The sequence below is a fragment of the Atta colombica genome, unplaced genomic scaffold (assembly GCF_001594045.1).
Source record: "Atta colombica isolate Treedump-2 unplaced genomic scaffold, Acol1.0 scaffold281, whole genome shotgun sequence".
Lineage (NCBI taxonomy): Eukaryota > Metazoa > Arthropoda > Insecta > Hymenoptera > Formicidae > Atta > Atta colombica.
In genome coordinates, this window is record NW_017259383.1 from 253,949 (window position 1) to 270,287 (window position 16,339).

General features: G+C 37.6%; 1 protein-coding gene across 1 annotated transcript in view; it reads left to right on the forward strand.

The window, feature by feature from the left end:
• The first annotated feature begins 988 nt into the window (after positions 1-988).
• LOC108689926 (tyrosine-protein phosphatase 99A) overlaps positions 989-16,339 on the forward strand; it is an 80,845-nt gene continuing 65,494 nt past the window's right edge. Inside the window, exon 1 of the mRNA XM_018196907.1 lies at positions 989-1,134. Within this exon, the coding sequence (XP_018052396.1) occupies positions 989-1,134 (146 nt within the window). The remainder of the gene's footprint in view (positions 1,135-16,339) is intronic.

The following is a 16,339-nucleotide window of genomic DNA, read 5'->3' on the forward strand; positions in this document are numbered from 1 at the left end:
AATTTTATATATATATATATATATAAAATTCACATTGAATTATTTAAACATTAAAGATCCAACTTCGACCGTTATGTTTTAATTTTTAGTATTGATTTATTCTTTTAATATTGATTTGTTCGTATATACGGTCTAAAATAATATTTCTTATCGTTTATATGTGAGTTAAACTTAAAATCAATTTACTTAATTTCTCTTAATCTACTTAATCTCTCGATACTTATACGCAGCTTACAATAGTAAGTATTGTTGCCATTTTGCTTTAGATCAACATTATCCAGACTCTTACTTCTAGGAACTCTAGTATATGAAAGGGAGACATCTACGCACTAGTGATAACACTTATAGTACTTGAAGAAGAAATGGTTTCACATTATTAGTTTGAATCAATTAGATCGTCTATACATTCAGAAATTATAACTTGTTTTATGTGCTAAACCGATTTAATCATAAATTAAATTATATTAAAAATTGTTTATATTTTATTTATAATTAAACAACAATTTTCCTATACGCAGCAACTTAAACTATGTTTAAGATATATTTGAGAGAAAAATCTAATACGACCATAAAACTGTCGACACGATCGACGGAACATTGCAAGCGTTTCTATTTCGTGACAAGATTGTTTCGGAAATATGTATATCATAAGTATTCGTGTAAAGCTTGTGATACGTGTTTGCATTACATGTCGATATCGATACAAACGTCTGTAAGAAATATCAACTACGTGACTTCAACTTTCGAGAAAATAAATTTCAGCTTAAGGAACTGGAGCGAGTTAACGTATACTGTAAACGCGTCGTAGCCGTACGTATAGCTACTGTAACTACTTTAAGAAATGCTTTTCCTAAGTAGTTGGCACATCGTGTGCACAGTTATATTTGTTTGGTTAATAATCGTGAAAATTTACCTAGTAATAATCCGCGGCGAAATTTTCGACAGTTCGACAATTTCCACAGCCACGAGTTGCACAACAGCGTTACGAATGATAAAATTTCTGCTTTCAGACGTGCCTGATCCACCGGAGCGACCACTTGTCATAAGTTACACGTCCAAAGCTGTGAATATATCGTGGGCACCTGGTGTTAATTCCCACAACACTCCAATTTCGCAGTACGTCATCTACACCCGGTAAGTCTGTTAAATATTGACTCACGAAAAAAGCTTCCTTGCTCAAGCCAACTCGCCGATCTGGCGCTCTGAATTTACTCAGATAACTCGGAAATTGCAAATATTATGTTAAAAGCGTAATTTAAAAAAAAAATAGTAAGATGGAAATCGATGTGATAAATTGACGTTGAGAGATGTTGTCGCCGTCACGTCACGAACTTATACACATAGAGAGATGCAAAGATTAAAGTAAAAAATTAATTCCATCGATTTAACTAGCGAGTCCTCTTTCCCTGTAATGTCATTTAGGAGTTACGTCGTGACGTCACTAAACTTTACTGTTGATTTCCACGACATGCCACTGTCACTTTCTCATGGAAGTTGAGCAAATTGCTACGCCGGAGTGAATTAATGTCGCTTTTTCCCGAGGAAAACATTTTTTAATAGGAAAAAATCAGAGCACCTATGGGATACACCCCGAAATAGCTCGGTTTAGATCTCGCTCAAGTAGATCTCAGTCTGATTATCTTACGTGTGGCCGACTAGTGGCCTGGCTTTCGTGGTCCTCACTTACGTTAGGGAATGGAAGAAGAAACGGATAAAATAAAAGGAATTACCGAGGATAAGAACCGCGGTGTCGATAAGCACCCTTTGTTCTCCTCCGCGTCTCTCGGTTCCGTTATCTCTCCCTTTTGCTCCTCCCCTCTTCCACCCAACGCGTTCCGCTGGGTCTCTTGACCCCGCGACCGACTTCCATCGCTACGACATCACCTTTTCGTTACCCACGAATTTCCTCTTCGATGCCGCTGGTAAAGCCAAAATATCAGCGTTGCAATATATACGTATTAGAAAAAAAAGGTAAAAACGTCGGAATAAAGCATAAAACTGGAAAAATATTTTCGTACCATTGTGTGGTATATAAACAATATAATATATACAACGAAAACTATATATACACGAATATAGGTACTCACGGCGGTACGTTCTGCAAAACTGCTGCGAATATGGAAATCGTAAATACGAGAAAGAGGAATATATAGAAAGATTAAGGTTGAATAAAAAAAAATATAAAACCGAAATAAAGAGCACAATTTTTCGATTTTTCATTTAATCTCATCTTAAATAGAAAATTTTTGTTTAATTTTTAGAACTATGCGTTTGTGAGTGGCGAATATCCCTTCCTAGGAAAATGCATGACTTTGTTAAAAAAAAGTAAAAAGATAAAAAGTTATTTCTCTTTTTATTCGTTGTTATATTTGTTAATTCCTCCGAGGATAATTTTTTCAAATCTAAAAAGAGATTACAAATATCGAATGTAATCTCATGAATACATGAATAAAAAGTCGTAATTCTGTTTTAACGTCTACACAAATTAAAGATATTGAATGCTGTTAAATCTAATAATGTTAAATCTGCTTTCTTTATTTACAATCATTTATAGAAATTTTGTACATTATAATGTTAAATCTGCTCTCTTTATTTACAATCATTTATAGAAATTTTGTACATTATAATTACTCTCTTTGTATAGAGAAAAGACATTTAAAGACGCTTGAATCTCTTATTTTAGAATATTTTCATTTAAAAAAAAATATGTTTCTGCTCTTCATGGATTTGACAAGTTTTCAGCGATTTAAAAAATTCAGTCGATGATATACTCTTTATATAATAACGTAAAACCTAGCAAAATTGCTTTCTATCGATCGTTAGTGATATATTTGTGAATTTGTATCTCGGCCAACTACGAGCACTCCACGTTTCGATCTGGTCATACCGAAAGGGTTAATTTGCACCGATACGATGCGCCGTGGTTGTCATCGAGTTCACGTTTCGATTTCGATGTAGCTACAAGTTAATTCGATCGATGCATTGTACCGCCCGAACCTTCTCTATCTTTGAAAGGAAAAAAGAAATAAAAGAGAGGGAAAAAGAAATAAAAATGTCGGTACAGTTTTATTATTAAATCCCCACATTGCCGGACGTTCATTTCGCTACGCAACGCGGAACATCGCGGTTCTCTCATTCCCTGGAAGGCGAATGCTCGCGCGAGACTACGAGCGGATGGAATTCTTAATCAAGTTTCCATTTTCTTTCTTTTTTTCCGCCCTTATGTCTCAACCGCTCAGTTGCCGCTGCCCCGCGCGCGCTTTCTTCCCTTTCTTCCGGTCGCGAAGCAGACAAAACCCCGAGAGTAGAAGTTGTAGGAAATAATATATCAGTCGGTGTCGTTATGGTCGCCGAATATTGAAGTTTCGCCCCGCGAACCATTTCGCCTTGCCGCTCGGGCTGGCAGGCCCTTTCAGAAAACTATCGTAATACCTCATAGAACTTGGAAAATATTAGTTTTATAATAAAGTTCGGTCGAACTTCGTTCAGCCGCGAAAGGAGCAAGTGAGAGCAAAAACGAGAGAGAAAGAGAGAAAGAGGGGGGGAGGGAAGGGAGATAGAGAGAGAGAGAGAGAGAGAGAGAAAGCGCTCTTGCGGACAGGCTGCACAATCGTTCCGTTCGAAGATTATTAATCTTCGCGGAAATCAACCGCCGTTTTGACGAGGTTCTTCTTGCAATGGCATCTCACCGATCCTCCAGCTGGAAATGACGTCGACACGCAGCCAACACCTTCCGACGGTCGTATATAATCACGCCGGCATCACAAATCCTCCAATACGAACAGTATAATATTTGTCACAAAATTCGTGGATTACACTGTTAAATTCATAATGTCAAATTACATTCAATTTTTAAATTATTTTTAATTATTTCTATAGATATCCTAGTCAATATGTCATTAATTTAATTAAAAATGAAGTTAAACAATTTAACACACACACACACACACACACACACACACACACGCGCGCGCGTGAAAATATAATTAAATTTGACTCAAATTTAGTTTATTATTTATTGAATGCATATATTAATTTGGATGTTTACTTTGAAATTGACCACAAAAATGGTTTAATTTACGTTTTGCCGACATACGAAAATAATAAAATGTTATTTTAATTCAAGGGATTCCTTGAATTAAAATAATATTTTATTATTTTTAACTGAATTGCCATTGCTCCTTTGATATTTAACAGTTTATTATTAGTAAGAATCACGAAAGACATGGATAATATACGTCTTCTATTCCTATACGCGACACCCGAAAAACATTATAAAACACCTAAAACACCAGTAACTTACGGAAATACATGGCGTACACCCCACTTTTTGGTATGTGCCGGCTTCCCTTGCAATTTAGTAACCATTTGCCACATATGTTCGGATTAAAAAACATTTGTGAAACTTAAATGTATACACGTTATACACGGCCAAACACGTTTTCAATTTGCCACTGCAACGTGCATCCCGTGCAAACGGCGGCGTATTCGGACAACATCCGGGTGCAGCGCACCACCTCTCCTCTTTTCTCCTCTTCCCTCTCCCCCACGAGCCCCACGTCGCCGATCATTTATCTCCGTAATATCAGAAAAGTGGCGAGGAATAAATGCCGCGACCGCGTTTATTAGACGGGACGGACTATCGATCTTAGTGTGTTAGGTGTCCCCCGTGGGCGGCCGATCAATTTCCCGGGATTCCTCCGCTTAATCTTCCCGCGTTTTGTTAAACGTATTAAAATGGAATTCCAATTTCGCGCAAGCCCACCGACACCGAGAGAGCCTGCGCTCTCGTTTACAGCTCGACGATCGTGCACGATCTGCGAGTTTTAATTACTTTTGTCTCGCGCGTACTCATGTGCAGTTAGAGCTTGTTTCTCATGGCTCAGTTTCCGGCTAGGATCGACTTTCAGTCTTGCAATGGAATAAATCGTAGAAGGCCTTTTTGACTTTTCACTGTAAAGGCCTACAGGCTGCAGGCACTCAGCGAGTGCATTTAACGTTGAAAATGAGTGTTTCATTGTACATCGCGCGAATAATAGGAAACGCTTCAGTTTTTGTCAGACACTTTTATTAAATTCGACGATTAAATTCGATGTAGTACAAAGAGTACCATCTCGCAACATCGCAAACGCGTGAATGTTGTTTTGCTTATAAAAGTCTAGATTTCCCAATAGGAAAAGCTGGAAAGCTATAATGTTTACAGGGAAAATGACGTTTACTTCCGCGACTCTTCAAAAGATTCTTGCCAGGCTTATTTCCAATTTCATAAGCTGCAACTATCTTACAAGAAATTTTTCAGAGATAGGAAACAGATGTGTAATATATATACGCTCTCGCGGAAATATTGCGTTACTGATGGTAGCTTTATACGCCCAACGTCGAGAGATAGATGCCCGTCGAAAAATCCCGCTTTTGAATTAATAGTAGCTAAAATCCGGCTGAAAAAGAACGGTTTTCAACTATTATATGGTTTTGCTGAAGTAACTAAAAATTTAACTAGATACAGATCTAAAAATAATTTTGTTGGACCATCAAAATAATTACGTAGAAATCTCAAGCATAAGCCATGCTGCGTTTTAAAATTAAACGTTTTAAAATTCTAATAACAAGTTTGAACATTCTATATAATTATTTTGATCCAAATAAAATTATTTTCAATTCTGTATCTACACTGAGAAACAAAAATTGTTCATTAATTTAATTAATTTAGTCAAACATATTATATTTGATTTAAATACATTGTATACATTCTTCAAAGAAAGAAATAAAGAACTAAATTAATTTAGTCGAATGAAATGATTTTTTTCTCACTGCAGCTAAATTTTTATAACTTTTGCAAAATTATTCTTTTCGTGTAACTTTCGTGAATACATTAATGTGTACAATAAATATCGCCAATACTTATTAAGAAACTTATACATCTTTCTTCTTTTTTTTTTCATTTCTTCTCAGATATTGGAGAAAAGCTAATGGCGTAACGTTATCTCTTTCCGCCAAAGACCGCGGATTAAATGTAGCGTATCAGCTCGAGTCGGCCGTGAAAGTCTGGAATAAGTGAGCAGGATTAATTAAGACTAGCGCACAAACGCGACCCAACATAATCGGCTGACGTTAACTCCGTGCCTTAATTCCGGTGCCGTAAACTGTTCTTCGCAGCGTCGTGAAAGGTAATGCGAGATACGTGACGTCGTTGATCACGCGTCGAAACGCTATAGATCTCGTCTCACTCTCTCTCTCTCTCTCTCTTTCTCTCTCTCCCCTTCTCTATCCTGCGTCCTCTCTCAGCCATTACGAGGCGAATTTTGCAGCTGACGCTGAATTAAGAACTCGAACGTATGAAAAACTCCTTGCACTTACCGAATATATAATTTCAATGTTGACCCAGGCGCATTTACGAGATCACGTATATATGTTTGGATAACGGATGCTGGGATTAATTCATAACCCGTACTTCCATCCTGCTACTTGATTAGTTTTCCGATAAACGATTAATCCCGTAGCGAGTGATATATGTATCACGATTACCGACATCCGAAACCGACGCTCCTAATAAAATCTCCTTTCATAAAAATATTCGTATGCGATGACATGTAATAACTGGTCTTTCTTGGATCTATCGTATGCGATGATATATAATAATTGGTCTTTCTTGGACCGTAATAGCTGACACTACAACTAATCTTAGAATGTGCCATCATAAATAGCTTTGCTTCTACATATGATCGATTTTATACAGTTTAAATTTAAATTCGATTTCACAGAGTGAACATAATATATTGACGAATATAATCTTAAGTATTCTTGAGAGAAATTAACTCTCGTCTCATTTTAACAGTGTCGAGTTAGGATAATCGATATTTATTCTAGTTTCGAAAAAAATGAAACATGCAACGTTGCGCATGAAATTAAAAATATGTATAAATGCACAGGACACAAAACTTTCAAATTACGTTACAATTTAATGTAATGTCCAGGTCGAAATATAAAATGTTAAAATGCAATATATATAATTTAAATATTTCACAGGTCATATGTCATACATTTTACTGGCGATGCTTTTTTGTGTATGATAACTTGGTTTGCCAGAAATGTTTTGATTTAGTTTTTCGCAGCAATCAAAAATTGCGGAAAATTCTGAAATGTTTGGCATGGAAACGAAACGGAAATTGTTGCCGATACTGCCACACGGGAGAATACCTCTATATTCTCTCCCACGTTGCATCAATTATGTCATCGTCGGAAGATCATCAGCTTTCGTTAAAAGCCGTTCTGTTATTAAAATCCATGGATGCAACGCTTTTCGAGAGTAAGATTGATGCGGCAGGAGTGAAACGAGATTATAGAGAAAACGTTCTGATCCTTGTCGAAAATCTCACGGGGATCCTTCCGCCTTCGCCACGAATCTTTTATCTTCTATGAGGCATCTCGCCCACCGCGCATCGGTCGGAGGTGTAATTTCTGAAATTCTGTGCGATTGTTGCTATGTTTATGTGCACGAACCTGCATTCCAACGCCCGCCTGGTTAATCGGCCATTGTGAAAATTAGACAGAAAACTTAATTATAAGATTCCTGATTGGTTGGATCCTCTGGAGGCTCACTTCGCAGAAAAGACCGGGATATCTCAGTCGGATTCTCAGCACGATAACAACATTTAGAATTACACGCAATGCCGTTCTCTTCTCGCGATACTGTTTGTGTTTCTGAATAAATGTATCATCCTTCAAGTGAATAATTGTTATAGTTTATCGCTTTTATGATATAAAAACCGAACATAATGTAAATATCTGATTTACTTTTTATTTTTAATCCTCTGTAATTTGGATCTTTTTTGGCACAAATTTCATTTTTGCTCAAATTTTAATTTTTATTAAATAAAGATTTTGACATTTAAAAATTAAAAAAATTGATAATGTAATAAAGCTTTTGAAAAGTAACTCTGAATTTTTTTTAAAGCCCACACTGAGAAAAATTTCTAGTTGAAAATGAACAAATTAGAAAATTTTGGCAGTTGAATAAAGAAGAACGAACTAAATTGTCGGGAATCATCAATTTGGAATTTGCATTATTTATGTAACTTCGATTTATATGTTGTATTGATAAGGACTCGAATTAAAGGTTGAAAGTTGAAACGTACATTTTATTCGTTCTGTTACATTCACACGAGAATAAAGAATTTTTTTCATCTGAACAGTTGATATAGGCTCTGATGGGCTTTTTTACATTTTTAACTGATAGACTCTGATTATATTAGCCAGAATTCTATTTCAATTAGAATTATAATAGATTCAACCAGAAAATGTTTTCAACCAGGATTCCGATTAATGCAATCAGACTCTTTTTCTAGTATATAGGAATAGTGAAAAAAACTTGAACTAGACAAAAAGTTATTTTACTCACATTGGCTAAAATAACTGCAGACAGAGGATTAAAATTAGAGAGATTGCACTGATATATATACCTTTTACGTTTTAAATAACCAACAACTTAATCAAATATTTATTAAACTGGTTCCTGTAGCAATTAGTGAATATTTCTGCAAAATATAACTAAGGCCAAATTTTTCTCCACCGGTGCTTTAACGTGGTATAGAGATACATGAATTATATGACGGACCATATCGCTTCCCTGTTTGCACATGTAGTGTCAACCTTCTGAATAAACAAGATCTTTTAATTAAGCGCGCTTGTGAGAACCGCATCCTCGTTGCGGACTCTCAAAGACGTTGCCGTAGACACGACTACGCGCTGCTATCCTGTAGAATGATTTAAAACTGAAGTACGAAGAAAAGCACGGATGGCGCGTTGAGTGGAACATGACGCGGAGTTGGCCAATTTCACAGCTGCCAAAAAAGACCAAGTCAAAAATTACGCGCAGGAAACTCCGGGACGCATAGCGAGGGAAAACTCGCTCGTGTGGCAAAGGCTAACGGCGCTCTTAACGTCGTAACGAACAGCCATAAAAGGATACGAAGGGCCGTTGGTACCGAAACGCGAGGCGATCGGCTGGACCGAGAACGTGGCCGAGATTTATTGACCACGATACGATTTATTTGACGCGTTTAAATGCCTACTTTATCGTGCTGGCCGATGGGGCACATATACACATACACAAGCACATATACAGCATTTCCAGTTTCGTTCGGTCCCATCCTCGCTTTTACTCCTTTTTCCATCCTCAATGGTTTGGCGCGTCGTCCGTCGGCCGAGATTTTCAAGGTGTTTTCGCACGAACGACGCCGCGCCGCGCCGATGTGGTGGCGTAACCAACGTGTAAAATTCACTGGAGTGTTATGGCGCTTTTCTCTAAAAAAAAAAATCTTTTCCAACGTGATTCAGAAATTTTTGGTATTCTCCACGGGCACTTTCACACCGCTAATACTTGTGGACTGATAAGTCGGATAATTGTTTTAATCCCCTAAGCATTATATCCATAATATGACGCGGAAAAAATTTCCAATTTTATTTCTCTCTAAAATAAAGAACAAACATTTTATTCATATAACGGTACACTACTTGTATAAGTTAATCAACATATGTTGTGTGTGCGTTTAATCTTGAAATTCTAAAGCCATTGAACATTTTATTTTTCGTACATTTTTTGTAATTTTCTTCTCGACTCACTAAGTGATTAAAGCTGTCCTTTATTCATAGTTTCAGATAATTTTCGAGAGGATAAAGAGGATTGAGATAAAGAGAATTAAGAGCTTCTAAGAGATTTCATCTCTCTAGAGGCGAATTGCTCGATTCAGAAGAGCCTTCGGAAGATTTGTTAAAGCAAAAGCTCGTCTCGCCATAGCCCTCCCATACGTTTCTCCGAACCGTTTGAAACGCGTACGTGATACCCGCGATTTAAGGGGCTAGAGAAATGTGATAAACGTTCGTACGAGGTCGAACGTTTATCTAACTGTCACGTCGAGCGGCGGGCACCGGTTTATGTCCGGTTGTGACTTTTCCCGATCATCGACTCTCACCGACTTTATTATCAGCGCGCGGCACTAAATGCATCGGCCAAAAATCGATGATGCGATAAGCCAACTTGACCAGATTCGTTTGCATATCTGCGGCACGGAATGGCCAAGCGGGCGGCGTTAACAGCCGTCGCGCGAACATATTAATCCGTATATTAACTTTTCGCTATTGCCGCGCGTGGAAAAATGTTCAGCGGAACACTGAATCATAGCCGGATCGGCGTTTTAATCTCCTTTATATTATGCCCGCGTTGCCCGGGTGTGTAGATATCAGGTTTAATCTTTGAACAAATATGAACAAAAAATATTATATTAAGAAATACTTTTACCAGAGACTCATGCTTATTTATTAACTGCTACTTCTTGCAATATCTTTACTCCATCGGCAAGTCATTCGTGAGGCCATTTTAAATACAATGTAATTATTAGGATTAACCTTCTGAAGCTGGGTCTATTCAGTTTATTGGACTGACTCAATTATAAATCTCTTTAAAAATGTCGAACAATTCAATTTTCTTTATGGTATATATTACATACAGCTGCAAATTTGAATTATACTTATTCTTATTATAAAATATTCATATTCATTCTTTTTTTGATACTGTGAAATTAATTAACTCCTTTTAATTAACATAAATTAAATGAGTCTTAGTGTTAGTAATTCAGGATTGTCACAAATTCCTCATCCTAAAATTTCATAACTTTCTTGATTTCCAGACAAAATTTCATTATTTTCTCTTCACTTTCAATAATATTTTAAAATTTTATGTATTTTCAGTCTGATTTGGAAACCGTTAAATATTTTTTGTTGGTAGATTAATTTAACATAACAGTATTAATTACTATTAATGTTGTTGACTCTTTGCATTTTTAATTATTAAATTGATAATAATCCATAAAAACTGCATATAAATGTAATGTATATTAAACGTATATTAAACTTTTATAAAGTTAAGATATTAAATTCTTAGAAAATTTTGTAAAATTTTTGGACTTTTTCCTTATTTCTCTTAACCCTTTTCGATTTCCCTAACAATTCCTTAATTTCCCTAATTTTTATGGTAATCCTGTAATTTGTGCTACAAATTTCAGCTGCAGAGGGTTAATATTCAAGTGCAGAATATAATTTTTTAACTGTAAATTATATGATTATTAATATTTTAATACAAAATTCAAAATGTACTGGCAACCTCGATTTGCCATATCACTATCATTAATCTAATGCACCTTGCGGTCATATTACGCTGTAGCATGCACCGCCGCTGGTTTTGCTCGCGTAAATTCCAAATAGTACGCGCGCGCGCATCTCATCAGTTCGATCCAGTGATTTATTAGTGGCATATTAGAAATATATCACGTATTTCGCGACTCGATGAAGATATACCATCTTTAACGTATACATCCCTAATACGATTCGACAGAATTGTTGAAATTAATTTTCTGGGCTTTTATCATGTCTTACAACACCGTTTCGCGATGTGATTTATTTTCATTCCGTCGGTGAATCTCATTTGCCGAGATAAGGCAATAAAGCCCGGCCATTATCGTCGATCTTATTATTCCGCCAGAGGAAACTCACTTCCATATTTTGAATACGACAAATCAGTTCTTTCTTTCTCTTTCTTTTCGATTAAATGAAAATTCTTTAAAACACATCAGCCTTACAGATAAACTCTTTACTTTCAGCAATCGTAACTTCTAGTTACGATAAGAGAAATTTCTATTGTCTCATCTATCCAGCGAACCTTAAATCTATTATCTTCATTACCGTTATCTTATACCATCTTATCTTTTCCCGTGCATTTTTTTTTTCAACGACGCGGCAAGACACAGCATTGCATTAATCTCCATGGATTATATATACTTGTAAGGTACTTAATGATATTCGTGGATTCTTAAGGCGGTTTCCAAAGTTTCGGAACTCAGCTTTCGGTGGAAACCGTCACGAACGCGGTGGCAAGGACACCGCATTTAGCGGCGAAAGAGAGGATGGAAGGACCTGGGGAATCGAGTATCCTTCTCGCAATAGAGACGGGGATGAGAGGGCTCGCCAACGAATCTTCCTCGCGGTCTCGTTGAAATTCGAGACGATCGCCGACGTCGATACCGTTTTACGCGATGTAGCGCTGCCTTACGGTGATTATCTCTGACTGGTTAAGCTCCATGGCGGGAAGCTCTCCCGAGGATTATCTCTCTGTCTCGACCGCTATACACCCTTCAGCCGCTGTCGATATTTCAATGGTCTTATCTACTCCTTTGGGATACCAGCTCGAATTGCCCTCGGCCTCTCATATAGGTTGGCTGTATGTTGTTCGATTAATTAGATTACAGTTACGGGTAAACACATCGAGAATCCTTAAAAACTGTTTGAATATGTAGTACAATGAAAATTAGAGCAAACAGCCCGATTAATTAAAGGCTATTGTAACTAGCTTAATTGTTTAAAAAAACGATAATGCTTCGTAAAAAATGTTTCACGATAAAGAACTATTTTCATAAGAATAATAACAAAATTGTAATAATTGATATAACGTTTTCTCGGTTAATTTTGTGAGCAATGTAATAAGTCAATGACTCTTTTTACCTTTTTTAAATCAAAATTCAATTTATTTTTCAACACAATCTTCTTTTAAAAGATCACTGATTTATCGAACTGTCCACGTATAATATATATTATAATATAATTATAATGTCGTATTACTCTTTTTTTTTACGAAAGTGAAATTAATTGTCGTTTTTAATATATAAAATATTTTAATTTATATCTTAAGTTATCACAATTAAAAGAATATTGTATCGTAATCTCATGTACTACAATAATACTCGGTAGCGATATCGATAATTTCACAATTTTCGAAAAAAAGAAAAAACAAGTTCCAATAAAAATAATATAATTATTATCTATGAGACTTCGCCTAGGTTGGCATATCCGCCGAACAATAATTGTCATTAACACGGAAATATGTGCTGGAAGTAACCCGCAGGATTGTGCCCAGTCGTTCGTTCCCTTTTCCTCCCTCGTAACTTCCGCTACGTTTTTTCGATCTTTTGCTTCTCTTTCCTGCGCGAAATCCTCCTCCCCCTTTTCTCGGCATAAGCTCGCTATCTCGTTTCCCTTAGTGCCTATGGAATTTACGCCCTCTCGCCTTCTCGGCCAAGTTATGCGTTTTTAACGAGGCCAGGTTGGACTTCCGCGTTCTCGGGGATCCATCGCGTTAGTTAATTTTCGTCTCACGTATCTTACACGCTACTGTACGAGTATAACCGGTACAGGCATTAATCGAGGGAACAGTAGAAGATTATGTTATCGTACAGATTTCCTTGTCTTAATGAACGCTATATAACGTGAGATTTTAATCATTTATGCCTGTTTCCATCAATATAGATCAACTTTAATCTTAGTTTAACTTGCTCTTCATCCTTTTCTAGTTCTAGCAAGAGCTGAAGAGTAAGTTAAATCGAGATTATTAAGTTAATCTATATTGATAGAAATTACTTGGCGGTGGATAAACAGATATTTGTTAAAAAAATATACATAAAATATTTTAATTGACATAAAATTCAGTGCTATTAGCGTGACTTTAATAGTGCCAGTAAAAAAAAAAAAGCAGACGCTTCCATTTTACGTTTTAATTCGTATATTTTTGATGTCCTCTTTTTATGCCGAGAATAAAGATTTATTTAAACACGGACAATTGGATAATCGGTTTGAAAGCGCATTCAATCCGCACGTTTGCAGGACAATTACGGCGGATATATTTCGAATCCAATATCGAATTAAATGTCACACCGTTAAACATCCCCGATGAATGGGAATTCTTTTCCAATTTGTTCATTTTGCACGAGGGACAATTTCGCAGAAGTAAAAACGCGCGAGCGTACGGCGAACGTTTAATTATCCTGAGCTGACTCGCGTTCAGATTAGGTAGCTTAGAATTAAGGGACACGGGGCTCCAGACTTTAGCAGACTACGGACACAGGGGCTTTCACGCTCGTCCTAACTACTATACTCTGTCGCCTAGCAACCAGAAACCGTCTCCTCGGTAGCACCGGCTTCCGCGATTAATCCATTCGAAGTGCAGATTAAACCGCCACGTTACTTTCTAACCGCGCGTGTACGATCGTCGTGCTCGTCAATATTCGAAACTTTGTCAGGAACTTAGACATCACGGGTGACGATTCGTTCGAAGTTGCCGGAAAATCACGGCTCGGAGAAAAAAAATCTCCCTTCCCTCCTTCATCCCCCCCCCCCTCTCTCTCTCTCTGTGTGTGTGTGTGTGTTTCTCTCTTTCTCTCTCCAGATTATCTGTCTCTCTTTCCCGTGAAATTCTACGCCCCGTAAACGAGGGCGGAATAACTTCGCTTTTGCGACGAACTATATTAATTTGTTCCTACTCGTAATACCAGATACTAAATATCTCGTAATTATAAATGCAGGAAAATTTAATTAAGATTCTCCGTCGTTGTCGGGACATACGGTCGAGCTGTTGCCGTGCATACTGCTCTTAACACAAACGCTCGACATGCATATTCGCGCCGACGAGAATGGAACTAACATAAGTGAGAAGCAAGACGGAGAAGTTTGTCGAACATGGGGAACACAAACTGCTCTTGTCTTTCATTATATAACGATGTCACGAGGGATTCAGTATACGTTCTTTAAAGATAAAATCTTTATTAAAAGAGACGAAATTGAACATAGAAATTACGCTGTCACGTCCACATGTGTATCTTTCTTTTCTGAAAAAAAAGAAAAGAAGAAGAAGAAGAAATTATATTCGTGTGGTGACGCGTAACAATCCACAGACCGAGTCAAAGGCATTTTGTCGTAAAATGAAAAATTCCGTGGCGTTCTGAAAAATTCCGCTCGCTTAACGCGATATACATTTCGTGCGACATGCGCAGGGTACGCGCGTAGCTAATTTATTTAACGACGCCACGCGGCTCACGCGTTCTCGCTCGCGCTCCGAACTTTTCCATGAAAATCGAAGGTGGTAGCGCGGACGGAACGGGGCCACGTTTTTTTCAGCCGTCGGCGGTACTTTTAATCTCCCAAAATCCCGCGTAATGTAATATTTTCGCTCCGACATCATTTCTCCCTGTCAAATGGAGCCGACCGACCGACACGGGTAGGGGCGGCAATCGGGCGCATCGGCGACACGGGGAGATCGACGTTCGATGGATCTATCGATTATACATAACACAGGAGAGAATTCGGACAGCTATGGATATTTCTCGTTGAATTTGAATTTCAAGCCCCAACGCGCAAATAGATTCAATTTTTAACGAGCGTCGTTGTTCGTCGCGCATTTGCCGCGCTGCGCCGCGCCGCGTCGACCAAGCAACATTACAACTCGCGCCGCCATTCGCTCGCGCGCGCCATCGTCCATAAATGTAAATGAAATTCCATTGTCAAGCGAGGGTTGATGTTCTCGTTGTTTGACAGGTGCGGCGGAAAGAAAGAACGGAGGTTATCTCCGATGACAAAAGACCATCTCTCTTCTTCCTCTGGACTCGTATTTATTTCACATATCACTCTGCATGGTTTACCGCGACGATCTTATCCTTCTTTTATCAACAGTAATTTTACTTAATTCTCTGTTTGATGGAAATGCTCCAATCGACGTTGTAAAATACATTGGTGAGTTACATAACTGGATGTAGGGAAAGATTATATGAATGTAAGTATTAGATGTGCGGATAAGCCGTGGATAAATGAAGGGAAAACACGAAATAAGTAATTTAAAAAAAATAAATAGGTGGCCGTATTTGCCATTATTACGCAAGATCGATAACAATAGTCACGTTAAATTCTATTATACGCTGGGAGGCTTAATGCGATCCGGAAATGGAAAGGGACGGCACAGTAGGAGGGAGGACGTGAAAAACGTGGAAATGGAAAAATGCTCGTGGGATATCATGGCAACTCCTGGGATCAGTGGCTAAGATTAGAATTAAGGTGAAAGGAAAGCGAGGACATTATCAGGTTGGTCCATAAATTCAAGAAGATTAGTCCACGGCGAATCTTACCGGTTTGCCTCCCTGACTGTTACTTACCATCGCAATCTTGTGGATACTTTTTAACTTCACGTGTAACAGCTACTTTAAGTTTCGTCGATATTATACATTAATATTAATTTTTTGCGATAAGGATGACCGTCGCAGAAATTCGTCGTTGAATCAATTAAAACGCGGATCGAGCTATTATCAGCGAATATTTTTTCCGGGTCGCTGAGTCTGGCCTCATTTGGCAAATTTCTAATAACACATTCGGCCGCTCGTTAGGAAAGTAGGTTAATTCTTTAAATCGTGTTCTCTAAGCGATAACACAGCGCGGAGGTAATCCTCATTAGGCCAAGATAATCTAGCTC